The following is a 27,965-nucleotide window of genomic DNA, read 5'->3' as shown; positions in this document are numbered from 1 at the left end:
TCTATGCATATATTTATTTTATCATCAATGAAGTCCAATGTCAAAGAAAATGCAATAGATTAATAGAAGCAAAACAAATTGTTCATGGCCTCTGTATTTCAGCAGCTCAATATTGTAGCCACAGGTATTTTTAAAACTGCAATTAAAGTATACTTATAATTCTGTCTTTACTAATGTACTTTGACTGTGTTAGGCTGTAAGCAAAAGCTGATGAAAACCTAGCCACGTTGCTACACAGCCTGGACTGTTGCTCTCAGCAAACGTCCGCGAAAGCTGATGGGTGGCTTTTAGCCTCCCTCAAGTGTCCAACGATTTCAAGCTGAAAGGAAAACAGTACCTATTTTGTACCAGCTTTTTTTGAAAAAAAGCTTATCTTCCAAGGTCTCCGATGCCCACGTTATCTTCCAGCGGCGTTCCCTGTTCTTCATCCCTCTCGTGCATCTGACAGAATTAGTGGTTAGAGTGTTGCACTACGCCCTGGGAGACCAGGGTTCGAATCCCACACGGCCATGAAGCTCCCCGGGTGACATTGGGCCACTCACTGCCTCTCAGCCTCTACCATGAAAACCCTAGTCATAGGGTCGCCATAAGACGGGATCGACTTGAAGGCAATCCATTTCGATTTTTTACCTTTATTTTATTTTATTTTATTTTGGCAAAGTTTATAACGACAGGATGAGTGCCAGCCACAGCATCCTCGCACTCAATCGAATCAGAGCGCTGGAAAGGAGCGTAGAGCCTCGGGGACTACAACTCCCGGAATTCCCCGGATCCAGGCCGGCTGCTTTTGGCTCCTCCCATGTAGCTGGGGACAAGGAGACAGAGACTACAAGTCCCATCAGCTCCTTGTGCCCCGTAGCCAATAGAATTATCCTGTGTGTATATATTTTAGTTGCTCGGATCGTCAGCGAGTCTACCGAAAGGGCTGCCACCACAGGGAAAAGGGAGACTTCATTGCTGGTGGAGCCCGTGACTGGGAGTTTCCTGGGCTTACGATGGCAGCAAGAAGCGGCCTCGAGCAGCAGCAGGGCTCTGCCGAAGGCTTCAGCTTTACAGGCAAGAAAAGACCTCAATAAGCACGCGTGATGGAGGGGAGGGCGTTGTGGCTGCTCCGATGAAGGGCACTTGTGGGGACGGAAGGAGGGAGAGACCGAAGTATAGAAGAGGATCACGTTTGTTAAACTCCTGATTTAAGTCGTCTTTTTGGTTTAGGAGGGGTGATGGTGGAGGGTTCGGTTCCCGCATTGTCTTTTGTGTTTCTGGATGTGGGAGAAGAATGGTAGCGGGTGAGGAGGAAAATTGGATGGAGAGAAGGTTATTGCTGGGGATGGAATTGGACTGGATCCACGTGGTAGTTCTGGGGAAAGGTTTTGCCACGTTCTAGTGGGCGTTTTTATATATAGGTGTAGATAATTCACATTCTCTCTCACGTACACACTCACACGCACACAGCGAAGATCTCAGCTTTACTCTAAAAAAAGAAAATAAGCTGATCTTGAGAAATTCCTGTCCCAACCCCTTCTGTTTCTGGGGTCCATTCACCCCCTTCCTGCCACTCCATTCATTCTTGGTGCCTCCCTTGCCCTTCCTTGCAGATCTCTCCCGAAAGTGATGGATGCAAAACCTCCTTGTTTGAAGAGGGTTTCATTACATTACACAGAGAGAGAGAGACACTAACACTTTTCTTGCTTTCATATCTTCAGCCAAAGATCTTTGGAAGTGTTGGCTATTTGAAACTGTGACTTTAAGAAAGACGTTTGCTTGTCTCTCAAAAAATGTTGAAATGCTTTTTATTAGCAATCTGTGTTAGGCACTTAAAGGGAACCTAGAGCAATACTGCATTCCTGTCATTGAAAACATAAGGAGAGCCCTCCCTGGCTGGATGAAAGGAAAGGTTCCTCTTATTCCGCTTTATGCTTCTCACCACTGGTCAACTATAGGTCTCCTGATTTTGTACAATTTGGCTAAAATGGAGGGAGCACTTGATTGTTCCTATCTCTAAGATTTTATCCTCTTCAGATCTTTTCATATCTTACTAATTATTATTATAATATTATTATTTGCCCTTTCCCTGTTCCACCTCATCTCCTGATTATAGCTTTCAAATCAACTTCAACTCAGCTTAAAAGCATAAGCAGAGAGCTAGGGGGCAATGATGCTGAAATCTCTTCCTCAGTTGTGGCTTTTGTTCCCACAGACTCTGAAAGGTGGCCCATGTTTCAGTCAAGGTCAACATCTCCTCCTTGGACAAGAGATATTGCTCCAGTAGAGTCTGCCCAGGTGTGGTCTGTCATGGAACTGCTTTTGGTTTTATGAGAGAAACCCCATACCCTTCATTTGACCAGGAAACGTCAAAGACCCTTTGACCAGGTTTTTGTTTTAATCTGTGGAACCAGATCTGGTTTACTGTCACCACCACTTCCTCAGCGCCCTCCCCCCTCCCAAATTCCTTTCCAAAAAACAAAATTGAAATTACCCCGTGGAACTCCTTCCCACTACTTATAAGACAGGCACCATCTTTACTGGCTTCTCGATGCTTATTGAAGGCCTTCCTTTTTCAACAAGTCTTTTAAGTGGAGATTTTTTAGCCCAATCTGTATTGGATTTCTAATTGATTTTATAGATGTTTTTTATTGTTGATGTGTTTATTGTTACAGTGTTTCAGGATGTTTCATGGGAAGCGATTCATAAATGAAATGACATAAATAAATAAGAGGGAGAATGTCTAAAAAGAACTGGTAATTTTCCTGACACCCTGTTCACATAGTGCTTCCAATCTCTCCTTTCTTGGGCTAGAGTTTCTGTGAGACCTTTGTAAATCAGCCTTGTATTTAAGCACTAGCCTAGTAGTCAAAGGCAAAATGGAACTGACTGGATGCGGGTGAGCAGGCAGGCAGAAGAGAGATGGAATACTCTGTTTCTCCTCTGCACACAGCACAGAAATGTATCAGGCTAGACCTTTCCATCCCTCTTCTGTCAGTCCCCAACCAGCTAGTAACCACTTACACAAGCAGTTCTTTTGTGGACTCATGTTGTTTATTTATTACATTTATATCCTGCCCTTCCTCCCAAAAGGAGCCCAGCATGGCAATAAGCGATAAAAGGCTAAAAACATCTACAAAATATCTTAAAAACAAGGCTTTTTTTTTTTTAATTGAAAACAAAACATAGGATCATAAAAGAGTTGGAAGGGGCCTATGGGGCCAACCCCCTGCTCAGTGCAGGAATCCAACCTAAAGCATACCTCAGGTGGCTGTCCAGCTACCTCTTGAATGCCTCCAGTGTTGGAGAGCCCACCACCTCCCAGGGTAACTGCTTCCATTGTCGTACCACTCTAGCAATTAGGACCTTTTCCTGATGTCCAGTCGAAATCTGACTTCCTGTAACTTGAGCCCGTTATTCCATGTCCTGCACTCCGGGATGATCAAGAAGAGATCGTGGCCCGTCTCTGTGTGACAGCCTTTCAAGTACTTACAAACATCGTAAAACAGCTTTTAAAAAGTCTTTTAAAACATCTTTAAAGACAATTCCAACACATATTACAAGACTGCTCTAAAGTCAGCCTGCATTGTAATTGCTCTTCCTATTTAAATGTACATTTTTTAAAAGTCCCAGCTGGATGGGTCAGTCTGTGTAATTTGGTTCACATTCTTTTCCCCTTCACTTGCCTACCAAGCACTGGCTGCAGCAGTTTAAAGAGCAATAGATTATATCAGAATGATGATGTATTCCTATTCCTACTATGAAGCTTTGTTTGTAGCACTTTAGAATGTTCAAAATGCTTAGTATACATTATTTCAGGAAATCTTTACTACAGCAATGCTATATGGTATGCTAGTGTTATTGCCTCATTATGGATGGAGAACTGAGGCTAAAAGAGCAGTGAGTTGCCAAAAGCCAGTAAGACACAAGATTTGCATTCAGAACATTCTAATTCACAGCTCAGTCTCTAAGGAGTGTGATCATGCCCCAAAACATAAAGCAAGAGGGTAAGAGCTTAAATCCTATCAAGTATGGCTGGGAAATCAGTAGGCCTCCAGATGGTTGGGGAGTCCAGCTCATCCCTGATCATTGGCCATGCAGATGGGAGCTGTAGTCCAACAACATCTGGAGGGCTGATGGCCCTCCAGCTCTGTTATAGAGACTTAGGCCTAACCTGTCTACACGTACAATGGAATGAAGCAGTAGAATGTTGAGGGGGAAGAATGGTCCATACAACTTCAGATTGCAGTGGGGAACACCATTTCTAATGCTTCCTGGTGAAAAGAAAATCCGTACAAATGGAAAATTAGCATAGCAGAGGGAAAAGGTAGCTCAGCCCTTTTCCGCTGTGCCATTGTTGTTGCTTTTTAATTTTGCAGGGAGTTCCTAGTGTAGGGGAGCATAAACAAAGGCATTTGCCCCCTCAGTCTGAAGTGTTGCAACCCCTTTTTTCACCTGCTTAACATCAAACCACCTTTTTCTGCTCCATATGTAGGCCAGATCTCATTTTCCCAAATTGCAGGTAACCGTTTTTTAGGAAGCAGGATGGGGTTTATTTGTTTTTTCTTCTACTTTTTATTTTTATTTTGATAGTGTACCTGAGATTGAGTGGCTCTTGTTTTGTTTCTTCTTCTTCCAGGAGCTGGTGACCTTTGAGGATGTGGCTGTGTATTTCACAAAAGAACAGTGGGATCTGCTGGATCCAGCACAAAAAACCTTGTACAGGGAGGTCATGCAGGAGAATTACGAGAATGTGGCCTCCTTGGGTAAAGAACTGTTTCCCCAGGACTTAGGACCTGGGAAATTCTGAAGTTCCTGTGTCAGCCAGCAGTTTTATATACAGATCTAGGGGTTGTATCCAGTGCTACTCTTATTCAGAGTAGACCCTATGAAATTAATGATGATGACTAATTAAGGTCCATTAATTTCATTGAGTCTGCTCTGAGAATGACCTAGCTGGATACAATCCTAGGTATATATCCAAGGGTCATCACTGGTCATTAGAATGCGTGATACACATGAGCACTTCATGAATCTAGACTTCATATATAGTATGTGGGTCATCAACTTCTGATTGTTTGAGCTTTTCCTCCTAAGAATTTGAGAACTTTTCTCTACATCAACATCCATCTAGATTATTTTCCTTTACCTGATGACTTTATAATCTTAGGCCCCATGCTAGTGGTAGGCGGGGGAGTGAGCAAAGCAAATGCATGTAAATGTTACCTTTGTCCAATAGGCTACTTTCTACACACACCTTCCTAACCTCCACCCAGGCAAGCAAGAGGTATTATCAGAGTTCAAGGATGTATTCCAGCCAGACAAAAACACGGAGCAAAGCAGGACCAGTGATGGATATGGGTTGAGGAGAGGGGGCTTAGCCTGGGGAGAGTTCCGAGGGCCAGACAGAAGAGCCTGGAAGGCCATATTCGTCTTCCAGTCCCTGCAATCAAGGAAGAATCTAGACTGAATATAATTAAGTAGCCAACATTCACAAAACTTGGCTTTGCTGATGTGGTTGTGTTAGAGCAACTTGTGGGCTGCACTGCGCTGCTTCGTCTGCAGATTCAGTGGATTTTGATATGCCTGTTGCCCTGCGGGATCCACATCAGGCCTGCTGCATTCCATGACATCACAATAGCTCAGCCAATGACCGTGAGGGTGGTAGGTCATAGGTGGGCCCCAAACATTTTGCCAAAACTTTTACTGTATTTTTCCTGTTACTATCTGTGCTTTACGTATACGTTTGGGCTATGACCTACAGGTCAAGCCAATAAATACTTGATTTAATATTTCTCTATGTAAAGATATCAAGGACTCTAATTTGCTCCTCGCCTTCTTCTGACAAGATGTGAAACCTGTTTGAAAGAGCAAGTGTGCTTCAATGTTCACAGCTTAAATAGGAAGTTGTGAAATCTACAACCAGTAATGAAAGTGGGATGCATTTGATTAGGAAATACAACCTTATACTGAGTAAGACCCATTTGTCCATCTAGCTCAATATTGTCTACACTGACTGGCAGTGGCTCTGCAGGGTTTCAGACAGGGAGTCTCTCCCAGCCCTACCTGGAGGTGCCAGGGATTGAATTTGGGACCTTCTGCATCCAAGACTGATGCTCTACTGCTGAGCTACAGCCCTTGTCAAGATCATACTGTAAGACTGCCATACTGGATCAGATCAAGGGTGCACCTGCTCTACCTCTGTGTCTCCAGCAATAGCTATCCAGATATCCCTGAAAGCTCACAAGCGTGACAAGAATGACCTGTTGCTTGACCCCAGTGTCAGTAATTCAGAGGTATATTTCCTACAAATACAAAGATTCCATTTTTAGCTATCATGGATTTCTTAGCTGCTAATGGATTGTTCCTGTTGATTGATCTATATATACCTTTTTAAAATGTCTAAACTTAATGGACATCCTGTGGCTGTGAATTCACAAAGTGAATTACATTTTACATGAATGCTTTCACATGAAGACCCTGAGTTCTCGGAGAGAGAGAGATTATTCCATGAATCGTCACACCCTGTCACCCCAATATTGCCTACTTGCACGGATGAATGAATGTAATTTTAGATGATAGTCAAATCCACTTGTGTGTGGTGCACAGTGAGTGATCAACAAAGCTAAACAAGTCGTTTTTGTAGAAAAGAATAGGTAATAGGTCCTTACCAGCATAAGGCTACAATCCTATACTTCCTTGCCTGGGAGACAATCCCATTGCTCTCAGTGGGGTTTACTTCTGAGTAGACATGCATAGGATTGGGCTGTCAATTGCACACAGTTCAATTTACTTCTATTCCCCAAACTTCCAGGGGAATTAAAGTTTGCATAGGAATCTGTATTCTTTATGCCTCTTGTGCTAGCCCTTTCCTCCTGACCCTTTTCCTGTTTTCTGCCCTCCCAAACAGGCTTTACAGTTACCAAACCAGCCCTGATCTTCTGGCTTGAGCAAGGAGCAGAGCCTTGGGTTCAAGATCTAGGAGAAAGGGCAGTCAAAGGTAAGCAATTGGGGGCATCGAGCTGGCAACAAAAAAAAGCTTGCAGATTAGAATCCCGAGTGGCCTTTCTCCACTTCCCAAAATCAGACGGAGAGAATCCCAACCTTTCCTTTCATGTCTCTGAGCCAAGCAGCAAATTGGATTGCTATTAGCTCACTCCCAGCTGTACATCAGTTTTCTCTGAAGTATTTTTCTGAAATATATGACACAGTCCAGGCCTATCATTGGGTCTCTGAGAGGTTTAGGCTTTCCTGGTTCCATGGAGCTAATGAATGCTGGGTCAGCTTGTTTGATTCAGGTCAGCATTCTTAGGCTACACAGCCCTGTGTGCCTCTTCATTTTGACACCTACCAACCACACCTTCAGAATCTCTAAATCAGGGATAGGGAGCCAGTGGCCCTCCAGATGCTGTTGGACTTCAGATCCTTCTGGCCCCAGCCAGCATGGCCAGTGGTCAGGGATGATGGGAGTTGAAGTCCAGCAACATCTGGAGGGTCACAGATTCCCCATCCCAGCTCTAAATGCAAGGAGACTGGGAGTAGCTGTTGATGTTGTGTGGGCTTTCCTTCCCCTAATTACAGGTGAAACAAAACACCTGAACTGGGGGATGATGCATTTATTTCAAAATGTTCTTATAATCTTCCTTCAGGGTTTTTACCCTGCTCCTTTTAGTCCTGTGACTTCTTCCTATCCAGTCCCTCCTCTTCCTGTCTCTCCCTTGCCTCTGTTTTCCACCCCCTGCCACTCTTTCAGTACATCTGGGCTTAATTCCAGACAGGTTGCATTGACGGTTGGGTGGAGGGAGCCAAACTGCCTTGACTTCTCACAATATGCATTCCATATTTGGTTTAAATGAAATAGAAACAGTTTAGTAGTTCTATTTCTTAGCAGAGTATATATTTCACAAAAACGGAATGAGAATTAACCAGCCCACCTTCCCCTCATGCAGACTAGCTGAATAAAAGAACAACAGAGACAGTCCTCTTTGATAAAAAGTATTAAGAATGTTTACTCGCAACTTTTCATATGTTCAGGAAAACATAGGCTCTAGCTTAGAGAGAAAAGACAGAAGTAGGTAGTAGATTTAGTCCATGATTGGGATCATCTAGGAGAGAAGCCTGTGGATGCTTCTCTCTCCTGTGGCTTAATGGAGAATAAAGCTAATAAGAGAACAACAACTCTTAACAAAGAAGAGGAAGAGAAGAAGTGAAATAACCCCACCACTAGGAAGTTACATAACACTAAACAAGCATAGTGGTTTCACCAAATTCTGACCAGAAGGGATATCTCCCTATTAAGAGGGCATGCAAGCTTGCTTATCCCAACATCATGTGCCCCTCCTCTCCAGTGTGTATGCATATGTGAATTGGGCCTTGCAGAGCAGGAATGGTGAGCCTGTGGCTCTTCACATGTTATTTATTTATTTATTAAATTTATATCCCGCCCTTCCTCTCAGTAGGAGCCTGGAGCGGCAAGCAAAACCACTCTAAAACATCATAAAACAGACTTTAAAATAAATTAAAACAAAACATCTTTAAAAACACATTAAAACAAAACCTCTTTAAAAAATCTTTTGGGGGAAAAAAAGCTTTAAAAACATCTTATCAAGCAATCCCAGCGCAGATGCAGACTGTTGTTGGACTACAAGTCCCATTATCCCTGACCATTGGCCAGGGTGGCTAGGGCTGATGGGAGTTGGGAGGCCAACAACATGCCCTATCCTGTTTGTAGAGGCCAAGAGGCTGAGGTTTGGCGGCAGAGTGCCTGCTTCGCATGCAGGGAATCCCAGGGTTCAGTCCCTGGCATGTCTAGTTCAGGATCAGTTGGAGGTGATGGTGAAGATCTTAACTAGAGCCACTGCCAGCCAAGAGTGTGCAATACTAGGCTGGCTGGATATAAGGCAGTTTCCTTATGCTTCCTCTTCTCTCTGCCACCCGTGGGCAGCAAGCGATAGGAAGGCAGTGAAGAAAAAAGCAACGTGCCTCCTGTGCGGGAAAATGGTCTCTTCCAAATACGCTCTTATCGGGCACATGAGGACCCACACGGGAGAGAAACCTTACGAGTGTCCGGACTGCCGGCGAAGATTTGCACTGCGGAAGAATCTTACCTTGCATCAGAAAACCCACCAGAGTAAGCAAACCCGGCGGTGTCGTAGCGTGCAGGCAGAAAGAGGGGCCTGTATGCGATAGGGGGCCCTGTTATGCGTGTGCATGAAATGGGCTTTCCTGCCTTTTGCCTGCGGAGCTGCATTTCACCCCACAGTGACAGTGGTGTTGGTGAAAGTTGGGCCACCTGTTGTTGGGCTTCCAGCATTGTGCATTTGACCTACACCACAGCACATTGTTAAGAACATGTAAGAAGAGCCCTGCTGGATCAGGCCAGTGGCGGCCCATCTCGTCCAGCATCCTGTTCTCACAGCGGCCAACCAGATGCTTACTGGAAAGCCTGCAAACAGGACCTGACTGCAAGAGCACTCTCCCCTCCTGCAGTTTCCAGCAGCGATTGCTATTCATAAGCATACTGCCTCTGACTGTGGAGGCAGAGCGTAGCCATCATGGCTAGTAGCCATTGATAGCCTTATCTTATCAATGTCCTATCCTTAGCCTTAACCTATCAATATTCTATTAGTGTGGTGTGAAAGCTTTCTGTGGCTCTATGGGGGGTGGTGGCTGTTTTATTATTTTGTTTTATGGTATGATATATTTATTTGGTTTCCTAACAATCTTGTAAGTCGCTTGGAGACGAATGTATTGGCGACTAATACATCTAATAAATAATAATCATAATCCTTCATGAATTTGTCTAATCCTGTTTTGTGGCCATCTCTTCCTGCTGTGGGAGTGAATTCCATAGGAATGAATGTCATTTTCCCCACAGGAGTGAATGACAGCCATTTACCTATATGGAAGAAAGTACAGTAAATGGAGGCATTTGAGCACCATTGGGGTTGGGGCTAAATCTTCTCCCTGTCCCTTGTGACTGGAATCTTTTCCAAGACAGGACGTTCTTCTCCATCATAAGAGAGTGGTAGGGTGAGTTGATTCCCCATCCTATGATTCTAAATATGAGCGCGTTGCTTCCTTGCAGAACACTTGGTGCCAAACTCCCTGTTAATCCAAGAAAGCATTTCCTGTAAAGAATCGGCTTTTCACCAGAACCAGCCAGGAGGACAGCAGCATCAAAGTAAGCGCTTCAAACCTCCATGATGGCATATGGCTGCTTTGGGTGTGGTGGGTGGCCACAGGGCCAAGGGCCTACTCAGTGGTGGCTCCCTGACTATGGGACGCTTTCCTCACCTGGTCCCTACCTTGATGTCACTTTGACCCCAGGCAAAGATCCTTTAATTTTTCCAAGGTTTCGAATGCTGTGTGAATTCTTTTTATGCTGCTTGGTGTTTTTTGTTTTGTTTTTTAATTCTGGTGACTGCTTTTATGCTGTTCTTCTGTATTGTGATATTTGCATTTCTTGTAATTTCAGCTTTTTGTAAGCCAGCATGGGAACCTGTTGAAGGGGAAGGGGATAAATCCAAACACATAAATAAAAATGACTTCCAGTCCAGACTCTGATCAGCCCAACACAGATTGTAGCATCAGTGCATCCTAGAGACTGGAGACATTGGCCCTTCTCCTCTTTGCTTAGCCCCTGGGAAGGAGAGTGCCCCGTTCACAAGCATGGCGGGCTGCGGAAGCTGCAGCCAGCAGGAGGGCTGCCTGATAAATACTCCTCAGGATAAACAGGGCAGAGTTAACCATTCTGCTAAGGATTCTCCGGGGTAGGATCCAAATCAAATCGGACCCTTCTCTCCCCCTCCAATATTTTGGTTCAGTTAACATGGGGGTTAGGACAAAAGTATTTAGCACATGCTCAGAGACTGTTAATGGGTTCCAAGGCTGGTAATACTTAGATTGTACCAACAAAATGAAGTTTATTTGCCCACTGATACAGGCCCTGTTGGGGGTGCTGGCACTGACCTATGGCAGGGCCTTCTCAGTAGCAGTAGTGCTGGTGTTATTTATTTGATTTCTTATCTGCCCTTCACCATAAATTTCCGGGGGTGCGGGTTACAGCATTTTAACCTGATATACCCTCCCAGGTGAGGTGTGGCTGTCACTCACCATGATTAACATGTAGGTGGAATTTAACAACATTCCTGCTCACCCAGGCATTTGGTGGCTGAAACATTGTTTCTGTTGACATTGAAATTATTAGTTGAGAGGATATTTGGGTTGTTGTTTTTTAAAATGTTTTTAATTGTTTTGTATTGTTTTTATTGTTTGCCACCCTGAGCTCCTTTTGGGAGAAAGGATGGGATAAAAATCTAATAATGACAGCAGCAGCGTGTGGGGTAGGGATGGGTGAGGAATTTGACTCAGTTTGCATTTCAGGCCAAATCTATCAAATTCACACTTTCCAAAACAATATGAGAACCCAAACACAGCCACCCTTTGAAATTTGCACTCATTCAAATATTGTGATGCAGTTTGCCAACCAAACAATGCTTACATATATATATATATAAAAGAGGAAAATGTGCATAAGAATGTATATATGAGTGAAAGTTACACCCAAAAATCCCTTAGACGAGCAGAAATTGCTTGAAAAAAATGTGTACATTACTTAAAACTGCCTACAAAAATTATTAGGAGAAATTTGCACTAAAATGCTGGCAAATGGTCATGAGGATAAACAAAAAATCACAAATTACTGCAGAAATGTGGACAATTGAATTTAAGATGGGAAAAATTAGAAACTTAGAGAACTAAAACAGAGATTTTTCCGTCCCTGCTCTGGGGTCATCCCACCCTGCTTTCTATGCACCAGAGAGAACTATAACAAGCATGTTCAGAGTCTGTAAAACTCTGTCCTCCTTTACAGTTGAGTTTTGTTTTTTAAATGCTCTGTTTCTATTCACTCAGATTACCAAGTGCCGGAAGTTTCAGTGCCTCAGCCAAGCTATCTCGGAGGTGAGTGCTGCAGAATGACTGGACTCTGGCTGTTTGTTTTCATAGAGTCTCTGCTTCCCCTGCAGAGTGTGGGTTTATGTGACAGCACTTTCCAGACTGAGGACATTATCAGGTTCACAGATTCCCGGGGGGGGGGGGCGGGGGGTGTTCAATAAGTTTTTGCCTTCCTCTCGGGACAATGAGAGTTGTAGTGCCGCAACATGTGGGAAGCCACAGGTTTCCTACTCTGTGGCTAAGACTAGGAAAGGGCAGGAATGGCAAACACTCTAGGTCCAGGGCCTGGCAGGACCAATGCAGCAAAATGGCAAAAAACTAACCAAACCCAATTTCTCCCAATTTATCTCCAAAAGGAATCATCAAGGTTGAAATGGTGGAAGACCCAGGTGAACAAGACCCAATGGACAAATATGCTCTTTCCCTGTGTCCTCCAATGGAAGCGTGGCCTCAAAACCTGTATCAAGACAGCTGTGGAAGAGAACTGGGTGCGAGGGGAACTGTACGAAAGACTTTCGGCCCCCGATCTATTCAAAAGTTGTGGTTCTCTCAGTTTCCGTGGCTGGAGGCTGACAAAGGCCAGACTACTCTGTATTGCATTGTCTGCAAGGAAAAGCCACCCACTCATGGCCCAGTGTCCAAGCTAGTAACAGGATACACTGGACCATTTAAAGTGGAGACTCTCAAACACCATGACAAGAGCAATGCCCATAACCTCTGCATTCGAGCATTGACAGCTAAGGAAGACCCTGATAGCACTCCTGCAGCCGAGCGCATGACAAAGATGTCCAGCTATGTGCTGAAAAACATGGAGCACCTTTTTAGCGCGGCTTATGATATCGCTTACCATTCAAAGCCATTGAACGATTATGAGAAAGCCCTGGATCTCTTACAGGTAATGGGAGCCCCCATCATACCCAGGTACAGGAACAGAGTGGCATGCACCCTCTTCATAAAGTGCATCGCGGACACACTGAGGAAAGAAATACTCAGCGACATCCACCAGTCGCCCTGCATTAGCATTCTCTTGGACGGCTTCATAGATTCGTCTGATCAGCCCTGCGTAGCCATTTACGTCCGATATATAAAGACAACTGAAGTGAAGGAATCCTACCTCTGCTTGATATCGTTGCCCAGCGAAACAGCTGATGCCTGCTTTGCTGCAACCGTTTCAGCCTTAGATGAGTTGCAGATCCCATTTAGAAAGCCCGGGTGGGTTGTGGGTCTTGGAACGGGCGGCGCAGCCAATATAGTGGGATGCAAAAGCGGGCTTGTTGCAAAGTTCCAAGAGATTATCCCTCGACTGTCACCGGCTCACTGTGTGACTCACAAGCTACAATATGCAGTCATTGGTGCCTGCTGCAGGGATGTTGATTTTGTGAAGGACTATGAAAAACACATAAGGGTGATGTTCAAATTTTTCCAGTCTTCTCCCGAAAGGCTGAGGGAGCTGCAGGTTGTGGCTTCCTGCCTAGGCCAGAAAGTGGCTAAACTGATGGAATCAAACAGTGTGAGATGGGTGGTAAGTAAGAGGCAAACTCTAAGCACGCTTCTCGAAAACTTGCCTGCGGTGGTTAACCATCTCGAGCGCCTGTCGAAATCCAGCGGCCATGAGGGGCAAAAAGCAAAAGGCATGTTGATGTTCATGAGGAGTTTCCATTTTGTAAAAATTTCCCACTTCTTGATAGACTTTCTTCAGATTTACAAGCCCCTCTCGGAAGTGTTTCAAAAAGAAAATGTGTTGATCAGGCAAGTGAATACCACTCTAGAAAACGCATACCTTGCACTGCAAAACCTCCTTCAACAGCCAGGACCAAAGGAGGAAGAGTTTGATGCCAACGTGAAGGACGGATCTTTCCGTGGGGTCATCTTGGATGCGGTAGAGATGGGAGAGTTCCGATTTCAGGTAGACAGAGCAAAAATTATTCTGACCGGAGCAGAATACCTGCACCAAAGATTTGATGGAGAGAAATCCCCCCAGTTATTAAAAAACATGGAAGTGCTTGATCCTGTATGTTGGCCTGCTAGTACCCATCTTGCCAGCTTTGGAGATGCTGAGATTCTTTCCATGGCAAAACACTTTGAATGTGCTCTCCTTTCAAGCTACAGTGAAGAAAGGCTGGTGGACGAGTGGTTTGAACTTAAAAATGAGGCCAAGAACCTTTCATTTTCGGCATTGTGCAAGAAGGCAATTGCGGAAGGCCAGACATTTCCTTTATTGAATAAACTTGCATCGGTCTCTGCATGCTTACGTATCTCTACAGGAAGTTGTAAGCAGGGGTTCATTGTTATGAATCTGATAAGGACTTATGAGAGATTGAAGCTTTCCAATGAAGTGGCAAACTCTCTTGTGATGGTGGCTGTTAATGGCGTGGCAGTGCCGGATTTTGACCCACTGCCTGCTATTGAGCACTGGTACTTAACATCTTCGGGTCGTCGCTGTTGACCATGTGACTGTCATCCTCAAATGCATCATCTATATGATGTGGCATGGAGCAGGGGTGGGGAGATATTGTTTTGGTACTAAACGTGTAGCCCTGTCAGTGTTTGAAATGCCACACAGAAGTGATATATTGTCCTTGCCCAGAGGATAAAAAGCACACTCCTGTGCATGTTTACTCAGAAGAAAGCCTTGTTGATTTCAGTGGTGCATTACTCACAGGTAAAATACCTCGGTTTGTAGCCTGTGTCTGCAAATTTTGATTAAAAATCCCGATCGCTTTTCTTGTGACAAGTATCAGTTGTGGCACCAATAATTAGAGGGAAGCTGCAGGACAAGGGGAATCCTGGACCAAGCTCTACTCAGCATAGACCCACTGAAATTAATGAACCTAAGTTAATCATGTCTATTAATTTCAGTACGTCTGCTCTTAGTAGGACTAGCATTGGATACAACTGCCACCAGGTCTTTCTGGGTTTGTTTGGGTGGGTGGGTTTTGGCTTCTTTCTTCCTTGTCTAGTTTTTTCCTCTCCTAATACATACTGAATGTGAAGATGTTTCCGTTGTTTCACCAACAGGTTACATTAATCGGTTTAAAAGTCTCCAAACTTTTAGAAACTCTTCTTAATTTTTTTTAAGTGCATCTAATAGATTGAGTAGTTTTTTAAGAACTATGACAGGAGAAAGCTGCTTTACACCGAGTCTGACCGTTAGTCCATCTAGCCCAGGCAGTGGGGGCTGGTGGCTCCATGTCAGCGGGGCAGTGATGCTGAAGCACCTCCGACAGCTCCTTGAAAGTGTGGACTAAAACCCGGAGCGGATTCCACTGCCCCACTGACATGGAGCCACCAGCCCCCACTAAGCCTAGGCAGGGGGTGGGTTGGGTTTGTTTTTTTCTGTTCAGGGCCCCCATTCGCCTGGGCGTAACTGGCCCCATGCCTGCAATAGGTGGGGATAAAACGGGTAGGAGCCAAATCCAGACTTCCAAGCCTCTCTTTAGCCCTGGAGACTCCCAAGGCCAAACCCCTTCACCAGCCCTGTTCTGCACTCGCTTAGAGGGCTTTTGCCTGCCTGAAATGTGTCCTTGAACTGTGATAAGGCCTTGAAAAAGGTTCTTACACACACACACACACACCCCAAATAAGGCCAGTAGTGTTCAAGGCCAGCCTTTTTTCCCCTTGTGTCTTTCTGCCACCCCATCTCCCTCCCCATCCAGTGTGGCTGCTGGAGGAGGGACAAAGCACTCTTGCCAGAGTTTTGAAGTGCTTGCTTGCAGACGGCTTTTGAAATAAAGCCTGCATGCCGACCACCCTGAACTAGCCCAATATTATCTACTCTGACTGGCAGATCTTTCCTCGCTGTCTACCTTTGATCCTTTTACCCGGATACGCGAAGGATGGATTGAAACTAGGGCCTTCTGCTTTCTCTTTTTGAAAAAATAAAAATACAAGAATTTACAAGTACTCAGTGCTGGACGCCATCTTAAAGTAGCCATCGCACGCTCTGTCACACACGCACACCCAGGAATACCTTGTTTAAGATAGCCCCTCATGTGCCAAGCACCTACATCATGTGAAAAGAAGGAACATACACCTTTTTTATAGAAAGCTGCCTTATATCAAGTCAGACCAAGGGTCCATCTAATTCAATGTTGTCTACATGGATTGGCGGTATCTCTCTAGGCAGGGGTCATTCCTGGGGATTGAACCTGGGATGTTACATAAAGCAGTCGCTCTACCGCTGAACTACAACCCTTCCCCAATACTTTCTTCAGAACTATTGTTTTGTTCCTATGCAAGTGTATGTAGATTTAGGGCTGAATTCAACTAGGTTCTACGCAGAGTAAACCCAGAGGAATTAATGGACCTAAGTTAGCTATGTCTATTGACTTCAATGAGTCTGCTCTGAGTAGGACTAACATTGGATAACACCCCACACAGTTAAAAGCAGGCGGCTTCCCCTGAAGAATTCTGGAAACCGTGGTTTGTAAAGGGTGCTGGACACAGTAGCTCTATGAGGGGTAAACTACCATTCCCAGGATTCTTTGAGGGAAGCCATGGAATTAATATGCTTTAAATCTATGGTGTGGATGTGACTTTTCAGTGGGTCTACTCTGAGTAGGACTAACATTGGATGCAACCCTTTTTCTTCTGTCTGTCACCCCCCCCCCCATGCAAGTCCAAAGGGAGAATGGCAGCATTCAAGGAAAAGGCAGCAGGCCAGAGACTGAGGCAGTGATGTTGCTTAGCAATGCTGTTGCCATGGAAAGGAAGTGGGAGCAGTTCAAATTCTAGAAAACTGGGGAGTCCCAAGCTGTGGTAGAGGGAGAAGCAGAGACCAACCTATTGGGGGTGGGCAGAGCTTAAAGGGGCAGCCACATAGACATGGATCACCCCTGCTAGAAAGGAGTGGTGGCTGATCACACACGGCACACTGGCCCCAGAAGATGTTTCTAGCAGGCCTGGGGACTTTCTCAGGCTGCTCAAAAGGCAGCTTCCTTGTTATAATTTAGAAAAAAAGTTTTACAAGCTGACCCTTAAAAAACCCCACTGAGGCCTTGGACTTGACACTGCTATTTGTGCCTGTTAAGCCTCCTTACTAATTTTATTAACGTGTTGATTAAGTTCTGTTGCACTGTTTTAGTACTAAGGTGTTTTGAGGCAGGTCGACAACAAGACTTGTATAATTTGTGGCTTTTATTGTTGCACACAGCCATGGAAGACTGTGTGAGCAAAGGCAGTAAAGAAATGACATCAATAAATACATTTAAAATGGCTGCAAGAATTAAGTTTGGAATGGTGGGGTGACGCTGGTGAAATCTGGTGCCAGAGGCGGGAGGGCAGCATGTGCTGAATGCTTGCAAGGATATTGTGTCTTTCCCCAAGAGCTGCAGCAGACGATGCACACAAGAGAGAGAGAGAGAGTACTCATCAATATGAAGTACTGTCATCTATATATCTTTTTGTCATATCTTTTTTACTGCCCCTGATAAACAATTTGCGCTGGCATCCCTAGCATTTTTATCAAGATATGAATACTGGCATGTCATTTTTTACCACCACCACCCCCCAAAAAAGCGCTGCTACAGATCATGCCGCTTTGCTTAATTTGAACAAATATAAATACACACAGAGAGTGCCTCAATTATAAAATGAAATCTTTTTACATTAGGAACATAAGAAGCTGACTTTCAGATTTTATCTGTCATGGCTGTTCCTGCTCTCAGGGAAGAACCTTTGATGGGTTTCTACTCAGAACACTACTGCTGTAGTGTTAAGACGTGAGGGAGGACAAGGGCTTAAGAGACACTCATAATTGTTCAAATTGCTTTTAGTTGACTAACAGATCAGTAGGCCACAACCCCTTGTGATCCACCCCATGCCCTCCCTCCTCCCGTTGACAATTAAAGCGCAATTATACCACTTTGAACAATCATGGCTTCCCCCAATGAATCCTGGGAACTGTTTATGAAGGGTGCTGAATGTTGTTAGGAGACCCCCTGTCCCCTCACAGAGCTACAATTTCCAATTTCCCTGAGACAAGGGACTGACTGTTAAACGGCTCTGGGAACAGTAACTCCAATCAGCATAGACAATAATGGACTAGACAGGCCAAGGGTCTGATTCAGTATAAGGCACGTTACTATGTTTCTAAATATTGTTGTTATATGCCTTCAAGTCCATTACGACTTATTGCGACCCTATGAATCTTTTGGATATGGGGTTTTCATGGTAAGAGGTATTCAGAGGTGGTTCACCATTGCCTTCCTCTAAGCCCACGGCACCTGGTATTCCCAGGCGGTCTCCCATCCAAGTACTAACCAGGCCTGACCCTACTTAGCTTCCGAGATCTGACGAGATCAGGGGTATTCAGGATAGTATGGCCGTAGGCTCTAAATATTGTAACTGGGAGTATATGGGTTGTCCATAGGCTGTTTCAGGGCCTTTAAGGGACAATAAAAAGTAACTGACAGATGACATCAGCTGGTGTTAAATCAGCACTTCACTTCTGTATTAATGTCTACCTGTTTGTCTCATACACCTCCCTCATAAGGAGAATCCTTTTCGGGTAGAGGTGAGGAACCTGTGCTCTCCACCCCGCCCCTAGATGCTGCTAGACTCCTTCTCCCAGCATCACTGGCCAAGGGCCATACTGGCTGAGGCTGATGGGAGCTGAAAGTCTACCAACATCTGGAGGGCCACAGGCTCTCCAGCCATTTTAGAGAAACATTCTCATGGATGAAGGTTTTTTTTGTTTTGTTTTATTAATTGGTGTGATTGAAGAGTCCTGTTTTTATATCTTGGGCATTTGAGCTCTTGTGCAGGTCACAGTAATTTAAAATACAACAACATGGACACAGAAAATAAATTACAGTTAAAAATGGAGAATACTAGTAGTTTTTTTAAACTTCAGAAATGGGGGGGGATCCATTCCCTCAGGTGGTACAGTCCACACTACCACCTCAACATTCTATCACGTGTGTGGACCAAACCTAACTTCTAAGTTCTCACACACATTCTTCAATATCAAAAAGACACCTGTACCAAGGTTGTGATTACATTAATTTTAAAGCCAGTTGATTCCACAAACCTTGAGGCTCCCCCACGCTGATGCCTCCCCCTCTTTTTTCTCATTAGCCCCCTTTTGGCTGGCCACTTTGAGAAAAGGATAATGGACTAGATGGGCCACTGGCCTGATCCAACAGGCTCTTATGTTCTGGCTACATAGTTATAACAACTTAGCACCCAAGTTCAGTATAGAAATGATAAAGAGTTCAAATGCATTTGTTGTGCTAAATTGAAGTAGCTTGCTTGCAACTTCATTTCCTTGAAACAGTGGCGGCTGGTGGTGCCATGTCAGAGGGGCAGTGGAATCCGCTTTGGGTTTTAGTCCGAACTTTCAAGGAGCTGTCCAAGATGCTGAAGCTTCCTGCCTTCAACTATCCATCATCACAAAACTGCTAGAAAACCCTCCACCTGCACTGGCTCCACTCCTGACATTTCCCTTTCAATAGGAAGATGCGATAATCCAGGTTGAAAGATGGACATTATGCAGCCCGTAGGGACAAAAGGAGATACAGGTTTAAAAAAAACACACAAAAACATTACTGACATCCCATCCTGTGCCAAGAACAGAGGGAAATCACACAGTACAGGAGTCACCAGCATGGCCCAACAGCATGCTTGAGGTCTTCCCCTGGTGCCCACAAAGCCTTTGAGACCCCCACTAACTGCCCCGTGATGTATTTTTCTCCCGTGAAAAGTACATACAGCTAAAGAGTGACACTCTCCCACTTCCTCTTTCATCTCTATGCTTTTCAAGGCTCAGATTAATTCTGTTGGATCTGACTGGTCTTTTGGGGGAGGGAAGAAGTTACCAAGGGGGTGGTGCCTGCAGCATACACTCAAAAGTCCAAATGTGCCCACAGCCCTAAAAAGGTTGGTGACCCCTGAAATAGTGACTTCCTGGGGTGAAATTAATTACATAGAGAATAGCCAATATAGATTTGTCCACCACAGAAATATGAAGATCAGCAGAAGGCAGTAGCCTTTTACAGAAACAGGATTTTACCTCTAAGTTTAACAACATATATCAGGAAAATGTGCAACTCAGTAGAAACCTGAACTTTAAAAAAATAAAAATGAATAACATGCTTGCTCTCAGAATGAGATTTTATTATTACTTCTGTGGCCCAGTTCTAAATGCTTTCTTATGACAATCCAATAATGAGGACTCAGTATTAAAAACGCAGAGCACAGCCTGCAAATCAAGTATCAGTGATTACTTATGTCACTCCCTCATTCATAATATGCCAAAGTAGAAAAGAGATTGCTTGACTATCCCTGTACATTTCAGATGGTGTTGATTCAGGGTGGTTGTCTGAAACCAGGAGCCTCTCTCTCTCTCTCTGCCTACAGATGAGGACTTCCAGAATATTTAACTCACCCACCCTCCATCCTTATCTCATGCCATGCACAAGTCAGTTATGTTCACCAGGAACCTTGGAGCAGTTCATCCACTGCTTACCAGAGATAATAGCCACCCAGGCCAAGACTTCTTTGTCCTGAAGAGCAGCACATGGAGCCAGGTAAACATCAGCTTGGCTATATCATTAACAGAAATCCAAGGAAACTGGCTGTTGCTCAGACTGCAATAAACCAGAGAGTTTTAAAAATGACAAAGGGTTTTTAAATTCTGTTTAATTATTTTTATTCACAGTGTGTACTTTTAAACACAATATTAAATGAGGAATACATGAAAAGAGTGGGAAGACTGAGGTTCAAATTCTCACTCGGCCATAAATCTCATGGGACAGACTCTGGCCGATCGTTGGCCCAGTTTGGCCATCACATTTAAAACATAGTTTAAAACAAACTATGGGTTAAATGCGAACGAGTGGCAGGCTCCTTCCCTGCTCCTGCTGCACCACGGGCAAAACAAGCCAGAGTCTGGCTTCTCTTGTCATCTGAATCTGGGTTCATTATTAGTTAGCATTCATGGAGATTTTTGGGGAAAACAAACCACAAACCTGGGTTTGCAATGCAGCAACAGGAGGAATGAGGGAGGAGTCCCACAGGAACTTTTGAGCAGGGAGCACCATCGTTGGTTTTAAACTATGGTTTGACATGATCTGCAAACCAGGCTGCTGTCTTCTCAGCCTAACCTATCTCACAACAATGTTGTGAAGATACAAACGGTATATGTCATCCACCCTGAGATCCTGGAAGAGCATGATACAAATGTTATAAAAGCTACATTCACACAATAATGCCCTATCAAACAATAATACTCATTTAGACATAGCACATTTGAAATGCTGAAGGATTTGCATGCACTCAACAGTAGGCCAGGTTTTTTTAATCCCAAAATGAAGACAATAGTCAAGAAATCAGAAGAAGGCTAGGACTGAGGAGGACAGCTATGAGAGAACTAGAAAAGGTCCTCAAATGCGAAGATGTATCACTGAACACTAAAGTCAGGATAATTCAGACCATGGTATTTCCGATCTCTATGTATGGATGTGAAAGTTGGACAGTGAAAAAAGCAGATAAGAGAAAAATCAACTCATTTGAAATATAGTGTTGGAGGAGAGCTTTGCAGATACCATCAACTGCGAAAAAGACAAATAATTGGGTGTTAGAACAAATTAAACCGGAACTACCATTAGAAGCTAAAATGATGAAACTGAGGTTATCATACTCTGGACACATAATAAGAAGATAAGATTCACTAGAAAAGACAGTAATGCTGGGTAAAACAGAAGGGAGTAGAAAAAGAGGAAGACCAAACAAGAGATGGATTGATTCCATGAAGGAAGCCACAGACCTGAACCTACAAGATCTGAACAGGGTGGTTCATGACAGATGCTATTGGAGGTCACCGATTCATAGGGTCGCCATAAGTCATAAACGACTTGAAGGCACATAACAACAATTGAAGAAATGGAGCTGAAGGAACAGCAGCTTATTATTTGAAATGGAGACTTTGTGACTCACGCCTCACTCTCTCAATCACTGTACAACACCCACTATCACTTTAATTACTATTATTTTTTAATCAGTGTTCCTTCTGGGAAAGAAACAATTACTAACACTCTATCCCACCTTTTGCTTACATGATCATCTGTCTCAGGATTTATGAGAACGTAGAGCTCCCTGGCAAAGGATTTCCTTTCTATCCAACTGCTTTCCAGCCTAAGAGCCTCTCCGTGGGCATGTAAACAACAGCCACAAGCTTAAGGGGTGTAATTCCAGGAAAACTGATCAATAAAAGTCCTAGGTCAGAGCACAGCAGAATGAGGTAGCAGAGTCTTGAGGTGGTAAAAGGCATTGTACCTCCTCAGAGATCAGCTGGAAGAGAATACCATTTCTGAATGATTCCCTACAATTAAAAACAAATCGCCTCCCTGTAAGGAGAAAGCTAGCACATCAGGAATTAATCTGTAGTCTCTATTGAACTAGTTCTTTTAGTTACAAGGATCTTTTCACAAAGAGGAGTATTCAAAAACACAATATTCCATGGTGCCCGAGAGCCCCTCCAGACAACCTTTTTCAAAACTGTGCGGTCAGGATGATTTATGCTCATGATGACATCAAGGTAGTTAATATCATCCTGCTTTCAGTACTGTGTGTACCTGCAAAAGTTTTGGGGTGGGCATACTGCTTCATTTCTAATTGTTGTATGTCCCACGGATTGCTATTGAAATCCTGTAACTTTTTAAACCACAAGCATTGACAAGGTAGGGTGTGTGAGTTCTTGTCCCATTTTTGTTGCACTATGGCACAAGAGTGGCGTTAATTGCAGTAACATTGGCAAACAACTAAAAGTGGAATGATGTGTGGAGCGTCCTGTATAAATCCACCACTAATACACTATAGTTGCATCAATTACATGTTGCAGAGAAACCCGCAAAAACACATTAACACTACTGCCTAATTACACTGTATGCATAAACTGCCTCTAAGACAGCATTGCAGGAGAGGAAAAAGTGCACCTTTTCCAATCTCACCTTCTCCCTCTACCAGGATTTGCTTACTGCCAGCATCCCAACCAATGCCAGGACAAATCTCCTGCCCTCTGCTTTAGGTGATACTCCCAGCTATTTACTACCTTGCATTGACAAACACACCAATGTTTGGAAAACATGTATTAAAAAAATCCAGCATAAGCAACTTCCACTACACTTATTGTTACAATACAGAGGCAGAAAAGAAATAACAGCAACATTTACCTCCTGCTTGAAGTTGGACACCTCAATTGTTGCAAGAGACTTGCTCCAGAAAGAACCTGCAAAAAGCAAAACTCCTCACTCTGTCCTGGGACAGTCCCTCCCTAAGATGCGGCCCATCCTCAATGAGCTCTTCTTCTGTCAATCAATCAGTATAGCGATGTTTGCTAACACTGCATGAAAGGGTGCACAAAGGTTGCTGGGACTTGTAGGCGCTCAGCTTTCTATTGGTCAGAAGCTGCAGATAAGACTAATTCTAAACATTCTAACATGGGTTGTTAACAGGGATTCTGAGAATTGTGGACACTGCAGACTTTTCTGTCCCTACAGGACTCAACTGCAAAGGGCTCTTTGGTGGGGGATAGAAGCAAACTTTCTAGCCAGTTGCCAGTAGAGGGCGATGTAAAGCTAGAAAAATGTGGATGCATGTCAGTATGTAATGCACAAATTGTGTGCAGCTCCTTGCGTGGGACTCCTGTCCTAAAGGAATTTATTGATCAAATTGATTCTGTCCATTTAGGTTCCAATCACAGGAATACCAGAAGCTGCCTTATACTGAGTCAGATCACTTGTCCATCTAGTTCAGTACGGTCTACACTGACTGATAGTGGCTCTCTAGGATCCCAGACTGGGTTCTCTCCCAGGCCTAACTGGAGATGCAGGGATTGAACCTGGGACCTTCTGCATGCAAAGCAGATGCTCTACCACCAAGTTATGGCTCTACCCCGCTAATCAAGATTAGGGGTTTTATTTCCCGCTGCAGGGAAAAGTGTGGGTTATTGCTGTTGTGTGCAACCACTGCCCTTATCTTGTCTGCATTTGAGCTTTCCTTGGAAATGTCAGAAGGTGACTATCTTGCATTCCCCCCCATATCCATGTATGCATATTACATAACACTAGGGTTGCCACGCTCAGGGCCTGAGAATGATTCTGTATCTTTAAGAGAAGAGAAAATTCAGCCAAGTGCAGGTTTTTCTTACAACACTGTAATGGGGGGGGGGGCAAGAGAGAGAAATTCTCCCTTCCCCCTGCACAATTTTTAAAGATACAGAAGACCTCTTGGAGGCTGGGCCTGGCAACCAAGAGGTCTTCTGTATCTTTAAAAGTTGTGCAGGGGGAAGAGAGAATTCCATCTTGTGGTTTTTCCCATTACGGTGTTGCAAGAAAACCTGCACTTGGCTGAATGTTTTCTTCTCTTAAAGATACAGAATCATTCTCAGGCCCTGAGCCTGGCAACTCTACATAACCCAGGGTCACCCAACCTTTGGGGGACCCACAGACATGTTTGCAAGCCTAAGAAATTGACACGGGCAAAACACACAGCCCATAACCTTTTCAAGCATGTCACCGACAGGGCTTCACCGGCTGTTGTACTGATTTGCTACCAGGCCAGGTTCAAGGCTTTGGTGTGAAGATCAGAAGGAGAGCCCTGCTGCATCAGGCCAAAGGCCCGCCTAGTCCAGCAACCTGTTCTCTCAGCGGCCAAGCAGATGCCCAGGAGAAGCCCACAAGCAGGACATGAACACAACAGCACGCTCCCCACTGCAAGTCCGGCATTCAGAGGCACATTGTCTCTGACGGTGGAGGCAGAACATAACCATCATGGCTAGCAGGCACCAATCACCTCGAGGCTGAGTGGGTGTGGTTCATAGGCTCCCTAGAGATGTGAAGGCTCAGGGGAGGGAGAATTGTGTCTCCCTCCCCTGGTTTCTGGGTTTTTTTCTCAGCATTCACATCTCTAAGGCTCCCAAGGAAGAAGATTGTAGTAGGCAGAGCATGCGGAAGGGCCGAGGTTCAGTCCCTAACATTCCCAGGTAGGGCTCAGGATATTCCCCTCCCCAGCACAACCTTCCCCAAGCTGGTTCTCACCAGCTGTTTTGGACCACAAGTCCTATAATTCTTTATCCCCTGGCCAACACTGGCTGAGGGGGACCGATGGGAGTTCTGGTCCAAAACAGCTGGGGGGCACCAGGCTGGGGACTGCTGTCCTAGCACTTGCCATGGGGGAGCACTGGAGAGCTGCTGTCAGACGGTGTGGCCAATACTGAGCTAGATGGACTAACTTAAAATAAGGCAGCTCCCTGTATCGTGCTAAAGGCAGGGGAGTGAAACCTTCCTTCCCCCATCAGATTGAACTCCAACTGGAGGAAGTGGGTAGCAGCCACACACACACACAGCTTAGCCTGCATTTCATGTCCCAGGGCTAGGAAAAGGCTTCTTTCAGCACTCAGCACAGTGCGAGAAAGCAGGACTGTCTGTGCAGCACTAAGAGGCCCTGTTCCCACAGCGCAGGATGAGCACATGGCTTAAGAAGACTGGTGGGGCGGAGGTCCCCGATGGAGAATTCTTGTGTTCAAACAATAAATAATAATATATTCTTTGGGAATTGGAAGGTTATACTATTTCTAATAGTGCAGCAGTCATCTAAAAATGCTTTCCTTGGTGTACTGTCTCTCCTGCCTGCTAAAGCTGAAATGCATAAAATGCTTGGCACAGCTTGAACTCTGAAAAGATAACATAGAACACCGTGCTGAACATCTCAGTATCTCCAACATGCAGGAAGAATTGCAATAGCTAAAATGCTTAGCTCAATAGCAGGAGTACTCAGCTCATAATAAAAATGTACTGGCATGCGAAGTTCTGAACTTTGCCAAATTGACTAGAATATAATGCAATGCCAATGCAATTCCTATGCAATGTCTGTGTAATACTGTAATGCCTATGTAATACTGATGTGTAAACTCCTGCTTTGTTAATGCTAATTTCTTTGTCCTGAAGTGTATAAAAACTCCAGGCAAGTAGCACCATGCTGCAGTTCTCCACTCACTCAGAGGGAGACTGACCAAGCGTACGCTTGTCATCCAATAAACGCCTATCTTTTTGCTGCAAGCCTGTGTCTTCAATTCCTTCAAGGACCCCCAGTCCAACAAACTACAAAATTCCCCATCACTCCCATGCCCACTAAAGGAAGACAGAGCTCTTGCTTCCATCATTGGCTCAGCAGAAGAATGCTTCCCCCACAGGTATTAGTAGAGACCCACACACGTACATAAGGCTGGTTTCTATCTGGTCACCTTGGCATACAATAGAAACTGTTGCTGCACATTGGGACTCGCAAGTGACCGGCGTTAACTGATCATTGATGCTTACAAATCACTGTGCCTTTGCGCATGGGGTTTGGAATCAAACTGCAGGCACAAAAAGTGCCTCTGACATCACTGTGACATCAAAAGAGACATTCAGCTACATAACTGTGCAAGCAGAACGCTTTCCACATGTGCAACTGGACTTCTTCCCCTCCCTACCCCCCATGCATCCCCTCATCGGCTCCAGAGGGTGGGAAGACTCCCCAGAACAGATTTAGGGGGCACACAGGGAAGAGAGGGGAAGAACATTCCACTGTGCAAGGGAAAGTCCTGGTGCTGCTGATGGAACATTTGCAGTAGCACTATGTCAAACACAACTCTGTGTGTGAATTTTAAGCTCTGCCAACCAGTATGTTGCCCTCATCTACCACTATCTGTGGCCAATGATACAGAAGACCTTGCCAGGCCCAGCCTCCAAGAGGTCTTCTGTATCTTTAAAAGTTGTGCAGGGGCAAGGGAGAATTCCACCTTGTGGTTTTTCCCATTACAGTGTTGCAAGAACACCTGCACTTGGCTGACTTTCTCTTCTCCTAAAGATGCAGGATCAGTCTCAGGCCATGGACCTGGCAACCCTAATCCACACAGAATAAATACAAAAGGCAATCAGTCCTGATTTTCCAGAGAATATTATCAAACCCTAAACGTCACCCTCACAAGAAATGAATAGCTGTTACTACCAACTCACCAAGACCATTGCTTGCAGCTACAAAAATCTTTGCTAGATCCTGCTTTCCTTTTCCTCTTGTTTCTTTTTCTTGGATTTTAATACTTTCCTCTTTTACCACCACCACCCCAGCTTTAAATTGCCCTCAGGTGCAGGTGTTTCCTCTAACAGGCAATCAGATATGAAACTCTGATTACCAATTAATCAAAAGACAATGGTGCTGATCACTCTGGATCTCTGCAGGTGGGATGTGATTAAGAATAGGTGAGGTTTTTGTTTGTGTGTGAAGAACAACATCTCTCTGCAAGAAATGGGATACACTGTAAGAACAGCCCTGCTGGATCAGACCAAGGGCCCATCTAGTCCAGCATCCTGTTCTCACTGTAGCCAATGGGAAGCCCGCAAGCAGAAACGGAGCGCAACAGAACTCTCCCCACTTGCGATTCCCAGCAACTGGTATTCAGAGGTAGAACATAGCCATCATAGCTAGTTCCAAAATGTAATAACCCTTCCCATTAAGTCAAACATTGGGGCATGTGGAGTCAGCATAGATATGACAGCCAACTAGAGAAGAGGTAACGGGGGGGGGGGGGAATACTTTAAAAAATCTTTTTTTCAGTCCATCAAAGACTCCTGCATATCATAGATGTGGACCCTGGTGGTTGTTGTTGTTGTTTTGCTGGACTCCAAATCCCATGAGCCCCAACCAGCATAGCCAATGGACAGGGATGATGGGAGCTGTAGTTCAGCAATATCTGGAAGGCCTTAGAATCCCTCACCTCTGCTGTACACATTCAGTAATACGTAAGTCAGTGAGACTTACTCCTGAGAAAACATGCATAAGGAGGCATATACTTGTTACCAAGTCCAATGCATAATTTTCTCTAAAGCCAATTCCCATGATTTCAGCGTGCTTACTACCAAGTAATGCTGCAATCTGATGCCATCTAAGAATAGCAACTTCATTTCCAGCATGAGTGCTGCTGTGCCTTTAACAGCTACCAAACAGGCAGAAATGTAACAAGTCAAGATTTCTCCCCACGACTG

General features: G+C 44.6%; 1 protein-coding gene, 1 long non-coding RNA gene and 1 other non-coding gene across 4 annotated transcripts; 1 reads left to right on the top strand and 2 right to left on the bottom strand.

Moving 5' to 3' along the window:
- Positions 1-899: 899 nt before the first annotated feature.
- LOC133381002 (zinc finger protein 862-like) lies at positions 900-14,569 on the top strand. 2 transcript variants are annotated; one of them, XM_061619327.1, is made up of 8 exons: positions 900-1,056; positions 2,198-2,280; positions 4,622-4,748; positions 6,893-6,982; positions 8,927-9,112; positions 10,070-10,165; positions 11,899-11,946; positions 12,297-14,569. In XM_061619327.1, exons 1-8 carry the CDS (start codon positions 996-998, stop codon positions 14,384-14,386), a joined length of 2,781 nt encoding a protein of 926 aa, XP_061475311.1. In that variant the 5' UTR covers positions 900-995; the 3' UTR covers positions 14,387-14,569. The 2 variants fall into 2 exon arrangements, with proteins under 2 accessions (XP_061475311.1, XP_061475312.1); XM_061619328.1 differs by lacking the exons at positions 900-1,056; positions 2,198-2,280; positions 4,622-4,748 and adding an exon at positions 4,760-6,278.
- Positions 14,570-17,058: 2,489 nt separating this feature from the next.
- On the bottom strand, positions 17,059-27,045 carry LOC133381019 (uncharacterized). Its single transcript, XR_009761608.1, has 3 exons — positions 26,940-27,045; positions 20,408-20,528; positions 17,059-17,267 (listed from the first exon to the last, which is right to left on the bottom strand). It is a non-coding gene; the product is annotated as an uncharacterized LOC133381019 (long non-coding RNA).
- On the bottom strand, positions 18,153-18,271 carry LOC133382711 (5S ribosomal RNA). The gene has a single exon (XR_009762079.1). It is a non-coding gene; the product is annotated as a 5S ribosomal RNA (ribosomal RNA).
- Positions 27,046-27,965: the final 920 nt, after the last annotated feature.

The sequence above is a fragment of the Rhineura floridana genome, chromosome 3, assembly GCF_030035675.1.
Source record: "Rhineura floridana isolate rRhiFlo1 chromosome 3, rRhiFlo1.hap2, whole genome shotgun sequence".
NCBI lineage: Eukaryota > Metazoa > Chordata > Lepidosauria > Squamata > Rhineuridae > Rhineura > Rhineura floridana.
Note: the sequence above shows the minus strand (reverse complement) of the source record. Positions and strands in the feature narration are given on the sequence as shown.